This window comes from Stenella coeruleoalba (genome assembly GCF_951394435.1).
Source record: "Stenella coeruleoalba genome assembly, chromosome: 18".
Taxonomy (NCBI): Eukaryota; Metazoa; Chordata; class Mammalia; order Artiodactyla; family Delphinidae; genus Stenella; species Stenella coeruleoalba.
The window spans coordinates 23,466,966-23,485,082 of NC_137164.1; the positions used below are offsets into that span (position 1 = coordinate 23,466,966).

At 40.4% G+C, this 18,117-nt stretch overlaps 2 protein-coding genes across 3 annotated transcripts in view; one reads left to right on the plus strand and one right to left on the minus strand.

Moving 5' to 3' along the window:
• Positions 1–18,117, plus strand: part of EPSTI1 (epithelial stromal interaction 1) — a 99,107-nt gene that overhangs the window by 57,026 nt on the left and 23,964 nt on the right. The window contains exons 7-8 of one of the 2 annotated variants that reach the window (XM_079902820.1): positions 307–400; positions 8,295–8,375. In XM_079902820.1, the coding sequence (XP_079758946.1) occupies positions 307–400; positions 8,295–8,375 (175 nt within the window). The remainder of the gene's footprint in view (positions 1–306; positions 401–8,294; positions 8,376–18,117) is intronic. The other variant, XM_079902821.1, reaches the window with a different exon arrangement.
• Positions 9,033–18,117, minus strand: part of LOC307176540 (uncharacterized protein) — a gene marked incomplete at its 5' end in the record, with an annotated part of 40,340 nt that continues 31,255 nt past the window's right edge. The window contains 2 exons of the mRNA XM_079902823.1: positions 9,033–9,122; positions 10,859–10,970. Coding sequence (XP_079758949.1) covers positions 10,967–10,970 — 4 coding nt within the window. The 3' untranslated portion in view covers positions 9,033–9,122; positions 10,859–10,966. The remainder of the gene's footprint in view (positions 9,123–10,858; positions 10,971–18,117) is intronic.

Genomic DNA, 18,117 nt, shown 5'->3' on the forward strand with positions numbered 1-18,117 from the left:
GGCCCCATACTGTGGAATCTGAGAGGACATTTATCTCCATGTCAAAGTACACGAAGCAGAAAAAAATGAAATCATAGGTTCATACTCCACAAACCTAGTTTTACATTTTTCAAACTATGAATGCAGCCTTGCAATAGCATTTTGTTTTGATTTTCTACTCTACCGTGTCCGCAAACTCACCTTTTGTTCTACCTAGGACACTGTTAGTCATCCCCCAATAAAAGTCTAGGCTAGTACCCAAAGGCACAATAAATAATGGTAGTTCTACTTTGATGAAGGCACTAACACCTATTTGGGTTGCACTAGCAAAACTGCTGAGTTCTTGAGAAGATTCGACACACAGTCGCCACACAGAGGTACCCGTCCAGTGGCTGTTTGTGACCCACAATCTTCAGCTTGGGTAAGTGGAACGTCATTCAGGGTGTCATCTGGCACTTTGTAAAGTGGATGAAGATTAAGGCCAGAGAGTGACCTGTACAGCATAGAATTTTGGAAGTAAAGGCAGGTGATCTGAGCTGAAACTTTGACCTCAACTATTGTCTCAGCTGTAAGACAATGCTTGTACTTGTTGCCAACATTATGGACTGAGCATCAGCCTCTGAAAAACCTTTGATCTCACCCAGTCATCCGTCCATCTATCCATCCCTCAAATTTTTATGTTTATATAAGGTCTACCAAGCACATACAATTTCTGCCTGGAAGGACCTTAGTCAAGTGGAGGAGAGAACCAGGTATAAAGCAGAGTGGTGAGTGTAGAGCGTGTAGCAGTTGGAAAGCTGAAGCCTAAAAGATGAGTCAGAAGAGAGTCATTCCAGGTGTCAGAAATTAGAAGCGAGATTAAGGCATAATGGCAAGAAAAAGCATGGCTGTGTTGGGGATGAGTTTTGTGTAGCTACAGTCTAGAAGGGCAAGCCAGAAGGCTGCAGAAGAAATCAGTAGCCATGAGGAGAGTTTCTCATTTGTGGCAGTCTGGGATGGTTCATTGTGTGGGCTGTCTTGGGTAGTGCAGGATTTGTAGCATCCCTGACCCCGGGTACAAGATGCTATCAGCAACTCCCGGACACTGAGGTTCCAGAGATGCCCCACACAGGAAGCTCATGGTGCTTCTGGTAGAACACCACTGCAGACATGTATATGCCACATTGGAAAACTTGAACCTCATTCTGTCAGTACTGAAGGTACTGAACAGTTTTCAACAGGAAAGCCTCAAGGTCAGATTTGCATTTTCGCTGGATCACAGGTAACCAGGTGAAGGATGGGTCTGAAGTAATAGAGAGGTCTCTGAGGCTTCTATATTAGCCTCGGCAAGCAATGATGAAGACTTGAAGTAAGGTGGTGGGTGAGAGGATGGAGATGAGAGTGCAGGTCAGAGAACCACTTAGGAGGTGAACGAGGCAGGGCTTGGTTACTGACTGACCAACTGGGGGCAAGGAAGTAGTGTCATTAAGGATGACCATTGGAAAGCCTTGTAGTTGAAAGAAAAGATTGGTTTAAGTTTTAAAAAGTCTTAGCTTTTCAGGGTTTGGGCAGGTAAATGAGAGGTTGTTAGAGACATCTGATCTTCCTCTCCACCCAGCGCCTTTTCTCTTTAGTGACCACATTTTAAAATGTCAGGAAGACATTAGGACACTCCTTGGGAAAAAGTCATTCTCCTCTTACCTACAAACCTCTAAATGCTGCTTCTTTTTTCCGTGCTTCTAAGGCGGTGTTCCAAAGTCCAAATTTACTAGTGTGGGCTCCACAAGTCACATCAAATCCATCATCCCTCTCCCCTCATTGCAGGGCGCTGGAGGAAGGAGTTGAGAAGCTGTAGGCAGTAGAATTAAACCCCGTGTAGAGACGCTCCATGACATCTGTCTGGATAGCCTTTTCATGATGGGGGAGGGGAGGGAAAGCAGGAGTTGGCTAGCTTTACCACCTGGGTGTTTGGCTGGCAGGATGGTCTTGATTTCTGTTTGAGGGCTTCTTGAATTCTGTGGTCGAAACACCTGTGTGCTTGCTCTATTGATTTTGGCTCGTTTCTTCAATTTAACAAGATCATCCTGGAATTTTAATAGTGTCTTCCAAGGCGTTAGTAATCTCTCCCAGAGCTGCATTTTCTGTGGATTGATTAGTGCCTTAGTCATAAGATCCTCAGAGCTATTAATAGGAAATATGGAGCAGTATTGGCTCCTTACCAGCAGCATTCAAGAGCTGCTCCCGTTTTGACACCAAACTATTAATAATTTGTGGGTGTTCAATATATTTAACTGACTTTTTTACCCACATTGTATTCTTCTCATACTGTCTAATCCATATGCATAGAAGTCCTCAGAGAATGCACTGCAGAACCATTTCTTAATGCTTTAGGAAAATCAAGTATGTACATGACACTTCTGCGAAGTTAAAAGAAGACACCTGCAGTTTGCCTTAACTGTGGTCAGTGCACAGAAGGTGAGCACTGCATGGTCTCCATCTAGGTGGGGCGTGAGGAGCCGCACTGTCTCAAGTGTTTTTAAACACAATTTAAATTTTACTATATAATGCAACTTTCCTGAGAAAATTGTTCTTCTTACACTTATTTAAATGTGGGGCTGCCATGGCAGACGGGAATTTAATAAATGCCATATGACGATGTCAGTGAAAAAGACAAGAAGAAGATTCCTGTGGGTGTCACACAGGAGAACTTCAGACAAGAAGAACTTACAGTGTCCACTCACACATGGATGGATATAGTTCTCTGTACTGGGGGTGGGTGTGGAAGCAGAAGTACCAGCATCATCATACCCTCCCCAGTCCTGATCACTGAATGTTTCCAGCTGTACAATTAATGTACAACCCGTCTCTGGTTTGCTTCCCCCTGCCTCTTCTACAGGGACTAGTAATTTTTAAAAAACCTCATCTTGTTCTTCCACTGCCCAGTGGCTCCCTATATCTTCAGGGATCAAGTCAAAATGCCTTAGCTTAAGCACAAAGCCCCCTCTGCCCTCTGTCTTCCTGTGCCTCCATTCTCCCCGACCTCCCACAACTCACCTCTCTGCGGTCCTGCAGTCTAGGTCTCTGCTGCTCCAAGTGTGCTCCAGGGACCAGCAGTATAAGCATCACCTGGGAGCTCCAGACCTGAATCAGCCTGCATTTTTTTTCAAAAATTCACCAATTTTTTTAAATCAATTTTTATTTATTTTTGCTGTGTTGGGTCTTCGTTTCTGTGCTACGGCTTTCTCTAGTTGTGGCAAGTGGGGGCCACTCTTCATCGCGGGCCTCTCACTATCGCGGCCTCTCTTGTTGCGGAGCACAGGCTCCAGATGCGCAGGCTCAGTAGTTGTGGCTCACGGGCCTAGTTGCTCCGCGGCATGTGGGATCTTCCCAGACCAGGGCTCGAACCCATGTCCCCTGCATTGGCAGGCAGATTCCCAACCACTGCGCCACCAGGGAAGCCCTAGCCTGCATTTTAACACGGTCCACGGGTGATTTGTGTGCATCTTAATGTTTGAGGAGCGCTGCTCTCTAATTCCCGCCTGTCTGGCCATATCCTCTCACTTCCACTACTCTGAACACTCAGTGCAGTTTGCTTTAATTTTTTACCCATGTGTCACGTGACCTTTAAAAAGTCAACACTGAAAGGCATACGTCCCTTGCATCCCTTCAATCCTACCTCCATTTCAATTCTTTAAACTCCTTGTATTTTCCATTGCTGCTGTAATGATTTTTTTGCCAATTTAGTGGCTTAAAACAACACACATGTATTCTCTCATAGTTCTGGAGGTCAGAAGTCAGACATGAGGATGAAGGGACTGAGGTCAGGGTGTCAGCAGGGCTGGTTCCTTCTGGAGGCTCGAGGGGAAATCAGTTCCTTGCCTCTTGCAGCGTCTCTGCGCTGCCACCATTCTTTGGCTCCTTGGCACGTGGATGACTTTAATCTTGACGTTTCATCCTCACCTCACCTTCTCTCCACACTTTGACCTTCTCGCCTTCCTCTCATAATGACCACTGTGATTAATTGGTTCCACCTGGATCACACAGGCCCATATCCCGATCTCCAGATCCTCAATTTCTGCAGAGTCCCTTTTGCCATATAAAGTATAACATTGACAACTTCCAGGGACTGGGACGCGGACATCTTTGGGGGGCCACTATTCATCCCGCCACGTTCCCTTAGCTGTGTCTTTTGTTATTTGGCTCTAAATATCTGTTAACGTGTATATTGCTATCTCTTGATTAATCAGTGTTAGATCTTATTCATTTCTTTCCCCCATTCTCCCAATATAATCATTCAGTATTTCAAGGCTTTCCTTTATTATGACTCTGAAAATATTTTCTCACTGCCAAGCCAGTTATACTCTACATTTTTTTCCTTTCAAAACTTTGAAAAAATTTCATTTTATTTTTGCATTTTCTTAGTTTCCTTTGAACATCTGACGGCCTTCCTTTAGCTTTTGTGACTGTTCTACAAAGTGCCTCTTGATGAAAATTTCCACACAATTTTCCACTTTGTGCCTGTCAGATAACTTGTCAATTTTGGGTTTCTTTCCCTTCTGGAAATGTCCGTCCTCTCTTCCTCCTCCCTCCTGACTTAACCTGTGCTGGTTGTTCTTTTAAGCCTCCTACACAGCTGTGGTTCTGCGACTCTCCTTTCACGGAATGATTCCCAACCTCATCTACACATTGGAATCACCGGGGGCGGGGGGGGGCTTTAAAGTTCCCTGATGCCTGGGTCAGAACCCCCTGAGCTCCTGCCATATTGTGGTCTGGGCTTCAGGCTTTTAAAGCTCCCCAGGTAACTCTACCCTGCAGCCAAGGATGAGAGTCACGGCTGTAACATCATCTGGGGAGTTGCTCGTGTTGCTGTTCTGTGTTGGGTTCCCTGATTCCTGGTTCTCTATTTTTTAAATTTATTTCTCTGTTTTGGTGGAGCATATTATTTAGTAGCTTGCCAAGAGAAGATGTCTGTTCAAGCCCTTGCATGTCTGAAACTGTCTTTATTCAGCCCTCACACTTAGCTTGCAATTTTCTGTTAAGTATTTCAAATTGCAAATAATTTTCCTTTAGCGTTTTGAAGGCATTGCTGGTCTAACTTTGAGTTATTTGTTCCTGAGAAACCCAAGGCCATCTGAATTTCAGTTCTTATATGAGGCCTTTTCTGTGCTTCCCCTGGAAATAATTTAATACCTCCTTTTTTCTGATATTCTGTAATTTCATATTGTGCCTTAGTGGGATGGTCATTTTTATTCATTTTAAGTCTGGAAACTTATCTCTAGTTTTAGATGATTTTCTTGTGTTATTTCTTTGATTTATTTCCCTTCATTTTCTCTTTATGGGATTCTTATTATTCAAATCTTAGGCCTCCTTGATGTATCTTCTTTTTTGTAAAAATTTTTTCTCCTCTAATTTACCTTTGACTACTTTTTTCCCCTTACTTCCTGGCATATTGAGCTAGAAAAAACCCCAGTCCTTTCTCTCCTGAGTGTCTCCTTTACTCCTGCCCCACTGACACACACACAACACTTCTGAGGCCAGGTGTGTGTGGTGTTCTCCCCGCCAAGCAGTCCTGCAACACCAGCTGGGCGTCCTACCGTTCAACTCAGTTCTGACACTCTCCGCCTGGTGATAGCGTCAGATTCCACAGGGTAAGGACTCAGTCCCACGAGACTGCTCCCCACTTCAGTTGCCAGTCGCAAGTGGTAGGTCCCCAGGGTACCCACAACTTCTGTCCAACTTGGCCACAAATCACAAGTTCCCACAACCTGCACCTGGGGTTTACTTAATTTACTAGAGCCACTCACAGAACTCACACTACTATATACTTACTTATGTTTACCAGTTTATTAAGGGGTGGATACAGATGAACAGCCAGATGAAGAGATACATAGAGTGAGGTCAGGGAGGGTCTCGAGTGCAGGAACTTCTGTCCCTGTGGCGTTGGGGTCTGGTCACCCTCCTGGTATATGGATATGTTCACCTACCTGACAGTACCCTGAACCCCCATGCCTCTGAGACTTTATGGAGGCTTCCTCATGTAGGCATGATCAATTATTAATTCCATTTCCAGCTCCTTTTTCCTCTCTGGAGGATGGGGGTTTGAGACTGAAAATTACAAACATCTAATCATGGCTCAGTCTTTCTGGTGACCAGCCCCCGTGCAGGAGTCATCCAGGAGCCCACATGGAGTTGCCTCAGTAGAACAAAAGATGCTCATTATGCTTTAACCACTTAGGAAATTAGGATTTTAAGGAGCCCTGAGTCAGGGATGGGGTCAGAGATGAAATATTAGAACAAGAGATGCTCCTAAAGCTCTTACCATTTAGGAAATTACAAAGGTTTTAGGACCTCTATGCCAGGAACTTGGGGCAGACATATGTGTGTGTATATATATATAATCATTCGTCTCATTAATCTTTTTGTCTGGCTTCCACACTAGGCTATAAGCACTTCAGGTCTGGGGTCATGTCTGACCACAGTGCTTGTGCATAGGAGGCTGAAATATTGCTTATTGAATTAATATATTAGAAGCATAGCTTGTGGGGGAGGATGACTAAAAGTGTATATTTTAGCTGAATAACAAAAAATTTATTATTAATATGTTAAATCAATATTTTATGATAGAAAAATAATGTGAATATGACATAGAAATTTCTGGGACTTAGAACTAAGAAAAATAGTGATCAAAAGTTTTTTCCCCCTATTTTTGAACAGAAACTTCCTGTCCTGCCCAGGGATCACAGCAAGCATTAGGACTGCAAGTAACTTTGAACTCTTTGTAGTTGAGATGCCATGTGACTTCCTAGTTTCTGTGGCCTTTTCATTGACACTTTATGTGTCTAACCATTTTCTTTTCTGACTCAAAAACTAGGACCCATATTTTGATAAAAGAACAGCAAAGTGGTTAACTTTAAAAGAAAGGTATGCAAATAGGTTCCTCAATAAAGTCATCATATCTGCTTTAACTATCTTACTCCTCCTTTTAGTCCCTTGAATATAAGATGTGCCCCCGGCCCCCTTCCCACCTTTCAGATCTTGTGTGGGATATTTGTGATAAAAACTAGCCTTCTCTAATATAAAAAGAAGGGGTCATTGGAGAATGACTCCCCCTCCTTTATATCTTATCACAGTCCCCTTGCTTTCAGAATATGGATACAACAAAGTCCTAGGATATGTGTGCCTGTCTAACGTAGCAGGGTTTGGATATATGTGGGCTTTCTGAACACATCTGGAGCTCCACCTTCCTAATGGGTAGTGCTATAGCTGATACAATTCAGAGAGCCTCTCTCCCTTTCTGGCAAGTGCTTCTTATTATTTGATGGAATATGGGTTTTATAGTGACAGAAATGGGGGAATGAATTAAGAAGTGCTTGAGAAAAATTATGGCAAGAGAAAAGGGGGGATCAGGCTACATAAACTTTATGGATTATTAGTCCAAAGAACTAGGCCTGAAATATGTCACCTGCTGCCATGATGCTGCTGGTAGTTTTATGAGAACAATGGATTTCCTGCGCATTAGCTTATCAGGCTGGCCTCTCTGCCTTACAGAGGGTGGGCTACAAATCAATGTGAGGGAGAGAAAGTGACATGAACAGATAGGATACTTGAAATCTCATAAATTCCAGCACACGTGGTCTCTGCGCCCATGGGGGGAACACTGACGTGGAGGGTCACTGGGACTGAAGGACATCTTACCGTGTGTGCTGGCTCTTCCGAGGTTCCCCCTTGAGGTCCTAATTCAGCCAGAAATGATGGCTCCTGTGCTCCTGAACAGGCTTTGCTTCCCCTCTCAGGAAGAGAAGTGAACTTCAGGTACAGATTAGGGACGCAAAGACCTAGAGAGAAAGGCATCTCTGGGATTACATGGTATCCATCAGCAGCTGACACGCTCTTTAACGGGATAGCGTTAATGAGCAGTAGACACGTCAGTGCTTCTGTAGTCAGTGTCACCATTGCTTGCCTCTGATATTTAACAGCTAGTTGGAATATTCTTGAAAAATATATTTAGCTTTCCTCTGATTCAAATCCTTCTCATTAGAAAGAATAAACTATGTTGATTATCTCTGAGGGGATATTTTTAAAGCTTAATGAAACAAACATTTAGATCATCCTTTAAAATGTGCTGGATGACTGTGCTTATACTCACCTTCTTTTTGTATATCCCAAGGGGCATCTGCAGACATATGCATAAATCACTCAGTAAGCAACTGTATGTGGAGAGCTTACTACATGCTTAGTATGAGGTTAATTTGTTAGAACCAGACCCATGATAGGCAGACCAGTACACTGTTGTGATGCTTTTTTCCCATGATTTTTTTTTTCCTATACCATTACAGGCCAGAAGACAGGCTTATATGGATTCTATAAGGGAAGGAACTAAAAAATTGCAAAAGATGAAGGACGAACATAGCCAGAAGGTATTCAAAGACCCAATTAGCCACTGCTAATTATTTGCTTGGGGTACTAGATAATTTTGAAGGGTTTCGGAACAGAAATTCTTACATACATGAAAATTCCGAAAAAAAAAAAAACCCACAGGTGTTAAAAATGGTGAGATGTGAATGTGTTTTAAGAGTATGGTGGTGCGGTGGCTCCTTCTGGTCAAAACTCTCGTGATACTTAGCCTCATAGGGGCTACAGTGTGTCTGCTGTAGTTGGAGCCAGCATCTCATGGAGAGGATGATAGAACACTTGGGAACTTACGATCTACAAAACATAACCAATGCCACTGCCATTTTTTAAACCAAAGATATATGATATTGCAAATAGTGTCCAGAGACTACTATAATGCATAACAAACAAAGCAGGCATACAAAATCATGAAACTGGCTTAAATGTTCATCTAAAAATATACATAGAATGAAAAGTAAGGATACTCTACACGTATACACATATGTGAGGCATTCCAAACAAAACATAAAATTCCAAATAAAGCGAGCAAGAGAAATCAGTGAAATGAATACAGAACCTCCTAAGAAAAGTACTTCAAGGGTAATCCTTATTAGAATATGAAATTTCTGGCATGTAACTAAAAACAGTGTTGTGACTTGATGGTCATACCTGCCTTGATACGTAGGCTCAGTGGTGCCAGAGGCTCCTCAACAAGGGCTGGGAGTGATGGGGAAGATGGGAGTCAGCTCCAAGGGGCCACTTCATTCCAGGTCCTTTAAAAGAGCAAAATAAATTATTCAGCCAGTTGAAGACCATTATATTCCCCATCATTTTTATTTTCCAGCTTTTTTCTTGCTGTGTTTATGGTGATATCCTGTCATTTCTTCCAGAATATCTTTTTTTAAAAAATAAATTTATTTATTTTTTTATTTTTGGCTGTGCTGGGTCTTTGTTGCTGTGCACGGGCTTTCTCTAGTTGTGGTGAGCGGGGGCTACTCTTCATTGCGGTGCGCGGGCTTCTCATTGTGGTGGCTTCTCTTGTTGTGGAGCACAGGCTTTAGGTGCGCGGGCTTCAGTAGTTGTGGCACATGGGCTCAGTAATTGTGGCTTGCGGGCTCCAGAGCACAGGCTCAGTAGTTGTGGCACACGAGCTTAGCTGCTCCATGGCATGTGGGATCTTCCCGGGCCAGGGATCGAACCCGTGTCCCCTATATTGGCACGCGGATTCTTAACCATGGTGGCACCAGGGAAGCCCTCTTCCAGAATGTCTCTTAAATCTGTTTCTTCAATTATACAATTAACAGAATTCTAACTCCCATTCTGAGTTCCTCGATTTCGTTTAATTTGTTTTTTTTCCATTATGTCTTTGTTGCAGAAGGTAACTTATTATAGCAATTGTGGGTGGAAATCATACTACAAAATATGTACTAATTGTCGTTGCTCTAATTTGACCCTTTTTTTTTTTTTTTTTGCCGTACGCGGGCCTCTCTCTGTTGCGGCCTCTCCCATTGCGGAGCATAGGCTCCGGACGCGCAGGCTCAGCGGCCATGGCTCACGGGCCCAGCTGCTCCGCGGCATGTGGGATCTTCCCAGACCGGGGCACGATCCCGTGTCCCCTGCATCAGCAGGCGGACTCTCAACCACTGCGCCACCAGGGAAGCCCAATTTGACCCTTTTGAGTGCTACCCTCCTCCCAAAAGTGGCCAACTTCTTACTCTTTCATAATTTCATCCAGCATATGATATAAATGACTGTGTCGCTGAGCTGTATTGTGCATAGTACGTAGTAATTAAATTGTTGAAAGAAATAATGTAAGTTGCCAATTTAGTTATTAAGCTACTATATAAACAATAAAGAAACCATGAAACATTTTTATCCCTTGGTGTTTAACAATTTTTTTTTCTTCTGACAAAGGCCTCATATTGAAATCCACAATTAAAGAAGCAATGTTATAGTAAGATTCTAGTAATTAGCATGTGGAAACTAAATCTGGTATACACTCATGTTGTATTTTCAGTAATGTCTGTTAAATCACATGAAGTGTTTCTGTGATCTTTTAATTTATTCCTAGGTCCTGAGGGACTTAGATACCGAGGGGAGTGTTGTGAAATCATTGTAGATACGATTTACTTTAAAATAACTTTTAGTGAGTTTTAAATAGTATTTTATAAAGTTTGGTGTATATATTCAGAATGTGAAAACCATTAAAAGTAGAACATTTTATAAAGAGAATGCTCAACAGATTAGAAAATCAGATCTGGGATTTAATTTTCAGGTTGAGCAGTTACTTTAGACAGTGAAAATTAAGCTTTTTATTTCTTAATCTTGTTTTTCTTCTGGAGTTAGACAAATATTGATACATACCTATTTTCTGGTTATTGATTAAACATTTTTTTTACATAAATTATTTCCCTTTACTTACTGAAGCTTTCAGTAAAATGAAGTGCGAGCGTATAGATAATTCATCACTAGGGACTTCAATAAGGGTAGAATATATAAGGATATTTACCTTGGTTTTGCTTCTCTCCCTTTTTGCTCAGTCTGTCATTGTTGGAAAATGTCCCCTGGAGGCATTTCCTGGCTGGTAGAGTCTGTTACTCCTTATCACTTCAATGGTTTACCTTAAGACAACGAGAAGAATCATGTTTATGGTAGGAAGATACAGAAAATAACACATTCGAATAAACCTACCTAGGGAAACAAAAGACCTGTATGCAGAAAACTATAAGACACTGATGAAAGAAATTAAAGATGATACCAACAGATGGAGAGATATATACCATGTTCTTGGATTGGAAGAATCAATATTGTGAAAATGACTGTACTACCAAAAGCAATCTACAGATTCAATGCAATCCGTATCAAATTACCAATGGCATTTTTTACAGAACTAGAACAAAAATCTTAAAATTTGTATGGAGATACATAAGATCCCAAATAGCCAAAGCAGTCTTGAGGGAAAAAAACGGAGCTGGAGGAATCAGACTCCCTGACTTCAGACTATACTGCAAAGCTACAGTAATCAAGACAATATGCTACTGGCACAAAAACAGAAATATAGATCAATGGAACAAGATAGAAAGCCCAGAGATAAACCCACGCACCTGTGGTCAACTAATCTATGACAAAGGAGGCAAGGATATACAATGGAGAAAAGACAGTCTCTTCAATAAGTGGTGCTGGGAAAACTGGACAGCTACATATAAAAGAATGAAGTTAGAACACTCCCTAACACCATACACAAAAATAAACTTAAAATGGGTTAAAAACCTAAATGTAAGACCAGACACTATCAAACTCTTAGAGGAAAACATAGGCAGAACACTCTATGACATAAATCACAGCAAGATCTTTTCTGATCCACATCCTAGATTAATGGAAATAAAAGCAAAAATAAACAAATGGGACCTAATGAAACTTCAGAGCTTTTGCACAGCAAAGGAAACCATAAATAAGACGAAAAGACAATCTTCAGAATGGGAGAAAATATTTGGAAATGAATCAATGGACAAAGGATTAATTTCCAAAATATATAAACAGCTCATGCAGCTCAATATTAAAAAAAAAAAAACTCAATCCAAAAATGGGCAGAAGACCTAAATAGACACTTCTCCAAAGAAGACATACAGATGGCCAAGAAGCACATGAAAAGCTGCTCAACATCACTAATTATTAGAGAAATGCAAATCAAAACTACAGTGAGGTATCACACCAGTTAGAATGGGCATCATCAGAAAATCTACAAACAACAAATGCTGGAGAGGGTGTGGAGGAAAGGGAACCCTCTTGCACTGTTGGTGGGCATGTAAATTGATACAGCCACTATGGAGAACAGTACGGAGGTTCCTTAAAAAAGTAAAAACAGAATTACCATATGATCCAGCAATCCTACTACTGGGCGTATACCCAGAGAAAACAATAATTCAAAAAGACACATGCACACCAGTGTTCACTGCAGCACTATGTACAACAGCCAGGTCATGGAAGCAACCTAAATGCCCATCGACAGATGAATGGATAAAGAAGTTGTGGTACATATATACAATGGAATATTATGCAGCCATAAAAAGGAATGAAATTAGGTCATTTGTTGAGACGTGGATGGATCTAGAGACTGTCATACAGAGTGAAGTAAGTTAGAAAGAGAAAAGCAAATATCGTATATTAACGCATATATGTGGAACCTAGAAAAATGGTACAGATGAACCGGTTTGCAGGGCAGAAATAGAGACACAGATGTAGAGAACCAACGTATGGACACCAAGTGGGGAAAGCCGTGGGGGGGGGTGGGCATGGTGGTGTGATGAATTGTGCAATTGGGATTGACATGTATACACAGATGTGTATAAAATTGATGACTAATAAGAACCTGCTGTATAAAAAGTAAATAAAATTCAAAAAAAAGAATCACGTTTATAGTAGGAAGATACAGAAAATAACACATTTGTATCATTGCATCTATTCATGTGTTTGTTCATTCCATTCATTCAACTAGTATTTATTGAACACCTACTGTGGAGTTGGAGAGTAGATTCTCTAGGTTAAGTTGAGGTGACAGCACATTGATCCTGCCCTGTATGTCCCTGACTTTCACATTCTTACATTACTCTGGTCTCTGGTGACAGTAGGTTCTTCCTTAAGTTTAACTTCTCAGTATTTTACATTTGATTCAATTCCCTCTTCTAGAAATTTAGTTACAATTCCTTTTCCAAACTATACCTTCAGTATATTCTTCTCCACTGACTACTACATTTTTTGTCAACAAACATGCTGACTCTTGCCATTGTAAATAAAGCAGCCAACCAACTCCTTCCTTGATTCTGCTATCCTCAGAGCTAACACCTTTTCTGCTTCTACCAAAACAAACAAACAAAAAGGACAAAGGTAATATTACTGTAATCATACCTTTATTGCCCACTTTGTCCTTAATGCTTTATGTTCTGGTTTATATTCATAAATGTTCTTACTGAAACTGCTCTCTAAAGGTAAAATCCCTTCAGAACATTCAATGCAGTGGTCTTTTTGCAATCCCTCTATCCCTGTAACTCTGACATTATTTAACACCATATAAAGCTTTCCTTTTCTGGCTTTTTTTTTTTTTTTTTTGGTACGCGGGCCTCTCACTGCTGTGGTCTCTCCCATTGCGGAGTACAGGCTCCGGATGCGCAAGATCAGCGGCCATGGCTCATGGGCCCAGCCGCTCCGTGGCACGTGGGATCTTCCCAGACCGGGGCACGAACCTGTGTCCCCTGCATCGGCAGGCAGACTCTCAACCACTGCGCCACCAGGGAAGCCCTTTTTTTTTTTTTTTTCACTTTATTATTCTGGTTGATCTATCACAGAGTAATCCATCCCAGTATTCATCCATCCATCCATCCTGTCAACAAACATGTATTGAGCTCCTATTATGTACTGAGCCTTCTGCAAGATGCTGGAGCTCCAATTAGAAACAGGATAGACAAGGTCCCTGCTCTCCTGAATTTTACTTTTTCATGGAGAAGATGGACAAAAGGAGACAAAAAACATTGCACTTTTGTTTTATAGTGATTAATCATTTGGTAGTAATTAATGCTATACAAGAAAAAATTGTGTGTTGTGATAACTTGAGTGGTGTATAAAATACTGTCGATTGCCTAATTCTCTCCTAAAACCTTGTTTTTTTCCTTCATGTATTCATCCTACTTACCATGGCCTGTGTTTCCAAGAAGTCAGAAGAAATCAGTCAAGGGATCCATTTGCAAATGGTCTAACTGATCATGGAAATTCTAGTCTCCTTAACTATGATTGGTTCAGCCATTGATATGGGAAGTAGTTCCAACCAATGAGACTTATGAGAAGCCTACCTTTTAGTACAGATTTTGATTAATATGTAATATACTACTCTTCCCATTTAGTGATTTTTAGCTTTATGTTTTTGGTCTTTTAATTTTGTCTGATTCTAATATATTTTTCTGCCATCCTTCTTGTTAGAATTTATGGGGCAATTTCTTTTTCCTTCACTTAACCCCTGTGTGTCACTTGGCTTAAATTAGATTTCTAGTGACAAAAATGGCTGATTTTCATTTTACCCAATTTCGTGGTCTCTTTTAATATATTCTCATTTATTGTGATTGCTAGTGTATTTGCACATATTCTTGCTACATAATTGACTTTTTTTCCCTAATATCTGTATCGGAGTATAATTACTTTACAGTGTTAGTTTCTGCTGTATAACAAAGTGAATCAGCTGTATGCATACGTATATCCCCATATCCCCTCCCTCTTGCGTCTCCTTCCCACCCTCCTTATCCCACCTCTCTAGGTGGTCGCAAAGCACTGAGCTGATCTCCCTGTGCTATGCAGCTGCTTCCCACTAGCTATTTTACATTTGGTAGTGTACATATGTCCATGCCACTCTCTCACTTCATCTCAGCTTACCCTTCCCCCTCCCTGTGTCCTCAAGTCCATTCTCTACGTCTGTGTCTTTATTCCTGTCCTGCCCCTAGGTTCATCAGAACCATTTTTTTTTTTTTTAGATTCCATATATATGTGTTAGCATACGGTATTTGTTTTTCTCTTTCTGACTTACTTCACTCTGTATGACAGACTCTATGACTTCTTTATATGGCTGAGTAATATTCCATTATATATATGTGTGCCACACTTCTTTATCCATTCATCTGTCGATGGACTCTTAGGTTGCTTCCATGTCCTGGCTATTGTAAATAGTGATGCAGTGAACATTGTGGTACATGACTGTTTTTGAATTATGGTTTTCTCAGTGTATATGCCCAGTAGTGGGACTGCTGGGTCATATGGTAGTTCTATCTTTAGTTTATTAAGAAACCTTCATAATTTTCTCCATAGTGGCTGTATCAGTTTCCACGAAAGGTGCAAGAGGGTTCCCTTTCCTCCACACCCTCTCCAGCATTTATAGTTTGTAGATTTTTTGATGATGGCCATTCTCACCGGTGTGAGGTGATACCTCATTGTAGTTTTGATTTGCATTTCTCTAATGATTAGTGATGTTGAGCATCTTTTCATGAGTGAGTTGGCAATCTGTATATCTTCTGTGGAGAAATGTCTGTTTAGGTCTTCTGCCCATTTTTGGATTGGGTTGTTTGTTCTTTTGATACTGAGCTGCATGAGCTGTTTGTGTATTTTGGAGATTAATTCTTTGTCAGTTGCTTCGTTTGCAAATATTTTCTCCCATTCCGGGGATTGTCTTTTTGTCTTTTTTATGGTTTCCTTTGCTGTGCAAAAGCTTTGAAGTTTCGTTAGGTCCCATTTGTTTATATTTGTTTTTATTTCTATTTCTCTAGGAGGTGGGTCAAAAAGGATCTTGCTGTGATTTATGTCATAGAGTGTTTTGCCTATGTTTTCCTCTAAGAGTTTTATAGTGCCTGGCCTTACATTTATAGTGTTATAGTTTTATATATTTATAGTGTTATAGTGTTATAGTTTTATAGTGCCTGGCCTTACATTTATAGTTTTATAGTGCCTGGCCTTGCATCCCATAGGGTTTGGATCATCGTGTTTTCATTGTCATTTGTTTCTAGGTATTTTTGATTTCCTCTTTGATTTCTTCAGTGATCTCTTGGTTATTTAGTAGCGTATTGCTTGGCCTCCATGTGTTTGTACTTTTTACAATTTTTTTCCTGTAATTGATATCTAGTCTTATAGAGTTGTGGTCGGAAAAGTTACTTGACACGATTTCAATTTTCTTAAATTTAACAAGGCTTGATTTGTGACCCAAGATATGGTCTATCCTGGAGAATGTTCCATGAGCACTTGAGAAGAAAGTGTATTCTGTTGTTTTTGGATGGAATGTCCTATAAATATCAATTAAGTGCATCTTGTTTAATGTGTCATTTGAAGCTTGTGTTTCCTGTGTTTTTTTCATTTTGGATGATATGTCCATTGGCGAAAGTCGGGTGTTAAAGTCCCTTACTACGCTTGTGTTACTATCGATTTCCCCTTCTATGGCTGTTAGCATCTGCCTTATGTATTGAGGTGGTCCCATGTTGGGTACATAAATATTTACAATTTTTCAATCTTCTTCTTGGGTTGATCCGTTGTTCATTATGTAATGTCCCTGTTTGTCTCTTGTAATAGTCTTTATTTTAAAGTCTATTTTGTCTGATATGAGTATTGCTACTCCAACTTTCTTTTGATTTCCATTTGAATGGAATATCTTTTTCCATCCCCTCACTTTCAGTCTGTATGTGTCCCTGGGTCTGAAGTGGGTAGACAGCATATGTATGGGTCTTGTTTATGTATCCATTCAGCCAGTCTATGTCTTTTGGTTGGTGCTTTTAATCCATTTACATTTAAGGTCATTATCCATATGTATGTTCCTATTACCATTTTCTTAATTGCTTTGGGTTTGTTTTTGTACGTCTTTTCCTTCTCTTGTGTTTCTTGCCTAGAGAAGTTCCTTTAGCATTTGTTGTAAAGCTGGTTTGGTGGTGCTGAATTCTCTTAGCTTTTGCTTGTCTGTAAAGGTTTTAATATCTCTGTATAATCTGGATGAGATCCTTTCTGGGTAAGGTAATCTTGGTTGTTGGTTCTTCCCTTTCATCACTTTAAATATGTCCTGCCAGTCCCTTCTGGCTTGCAGAGTTTCTGCTGAAAGTTCAGCTGTTAAGCTTATGGGGATTCCCGTGTATGTTATTTGTTGCTTTTCCCTTGCTGCTTTTAACATTTTTTCTTTGTATTTAATTTTTGATAGTTTGATTAATATGTGTCTCAGTGTGTGTCTCTTTGGGTTTATCCTTATGGAACTCTCTGCGCTTCCTGAAATTGAGTATTTACTTTTCCACGTTGGGGAAGTTTTTGACTATAACTCTTCAAATATATTCTCAGACCCTTTCTTTTTGTCTTCTTCTTCTGGGACCCCTATAATTTGAATGTTGGTGTGTTTAATGTTGTCCCAGAGGTCTCTGAGACTGTCCTCAATTCTTTTCATTCTTTTTTTTTTTTAATTCTGCTGGAATTTATTTCCACCCTTTTATCTTCCAGGTCACTTATCCATTCTTCTGCCTCAGTTATTCTGTTATTGATTCCTTCTAGGGTATTTTTAATTTCAGTTATTGTGTTGTTCATCACTGTTTGTTTGCTTTTTAGTTCTTCTAGATCCTCATTAAATGTTTCTTATATTTTCTCCATTATGTTTCCGAGATTTGGATCATCTTTACTATCATTACTCTGAATTCTTTTTCAGGTAGCTTGTCTATTCGTCTTCATTTATTTGGTCTTGTAGGTTTTTACCTTGCTTTTTCTTCTGTAATGTATCATTTTGTCATTTCATTTTTTTTTCTTTTGATCGTTGATGCAGTATGCCTGTCTTTCTGGTTGTTTGGCCTGAGACGTCCAGCATTGGAGTTTGCAGGCAGTTGGATAGAGCTGGGTCTTGGTGCTGAGATGAGGACCTCCAGGAAGCCTCACTCTGGTGGATATTCCATGATTTCTGAGGTTCTCTGTTAGTCCAGCAATTTGGACTTGGAGCTCCCACCACAGGATCTTGGGCCCGACCTCAGGCCTGGGAACCAAGATCCTGCAAGCTTCATGGCATGGTAAAAAAAATAATAACAATAAGGAAGAAAGAAAGAAAAAAGGAGCAGTACAATATCAAAGAATTAAAATACAAAATAAAATTAGAAAGATAAAAAATATGTTAGGAAAAATAAAACTATAATTGAAACAACTGCAACAAGGTAAAATAAAACCACAACAGAAAAAAGAAAAAAAAAAAAAAAACGGGGGAGGAAAAACACGCCAAAAGGAGAG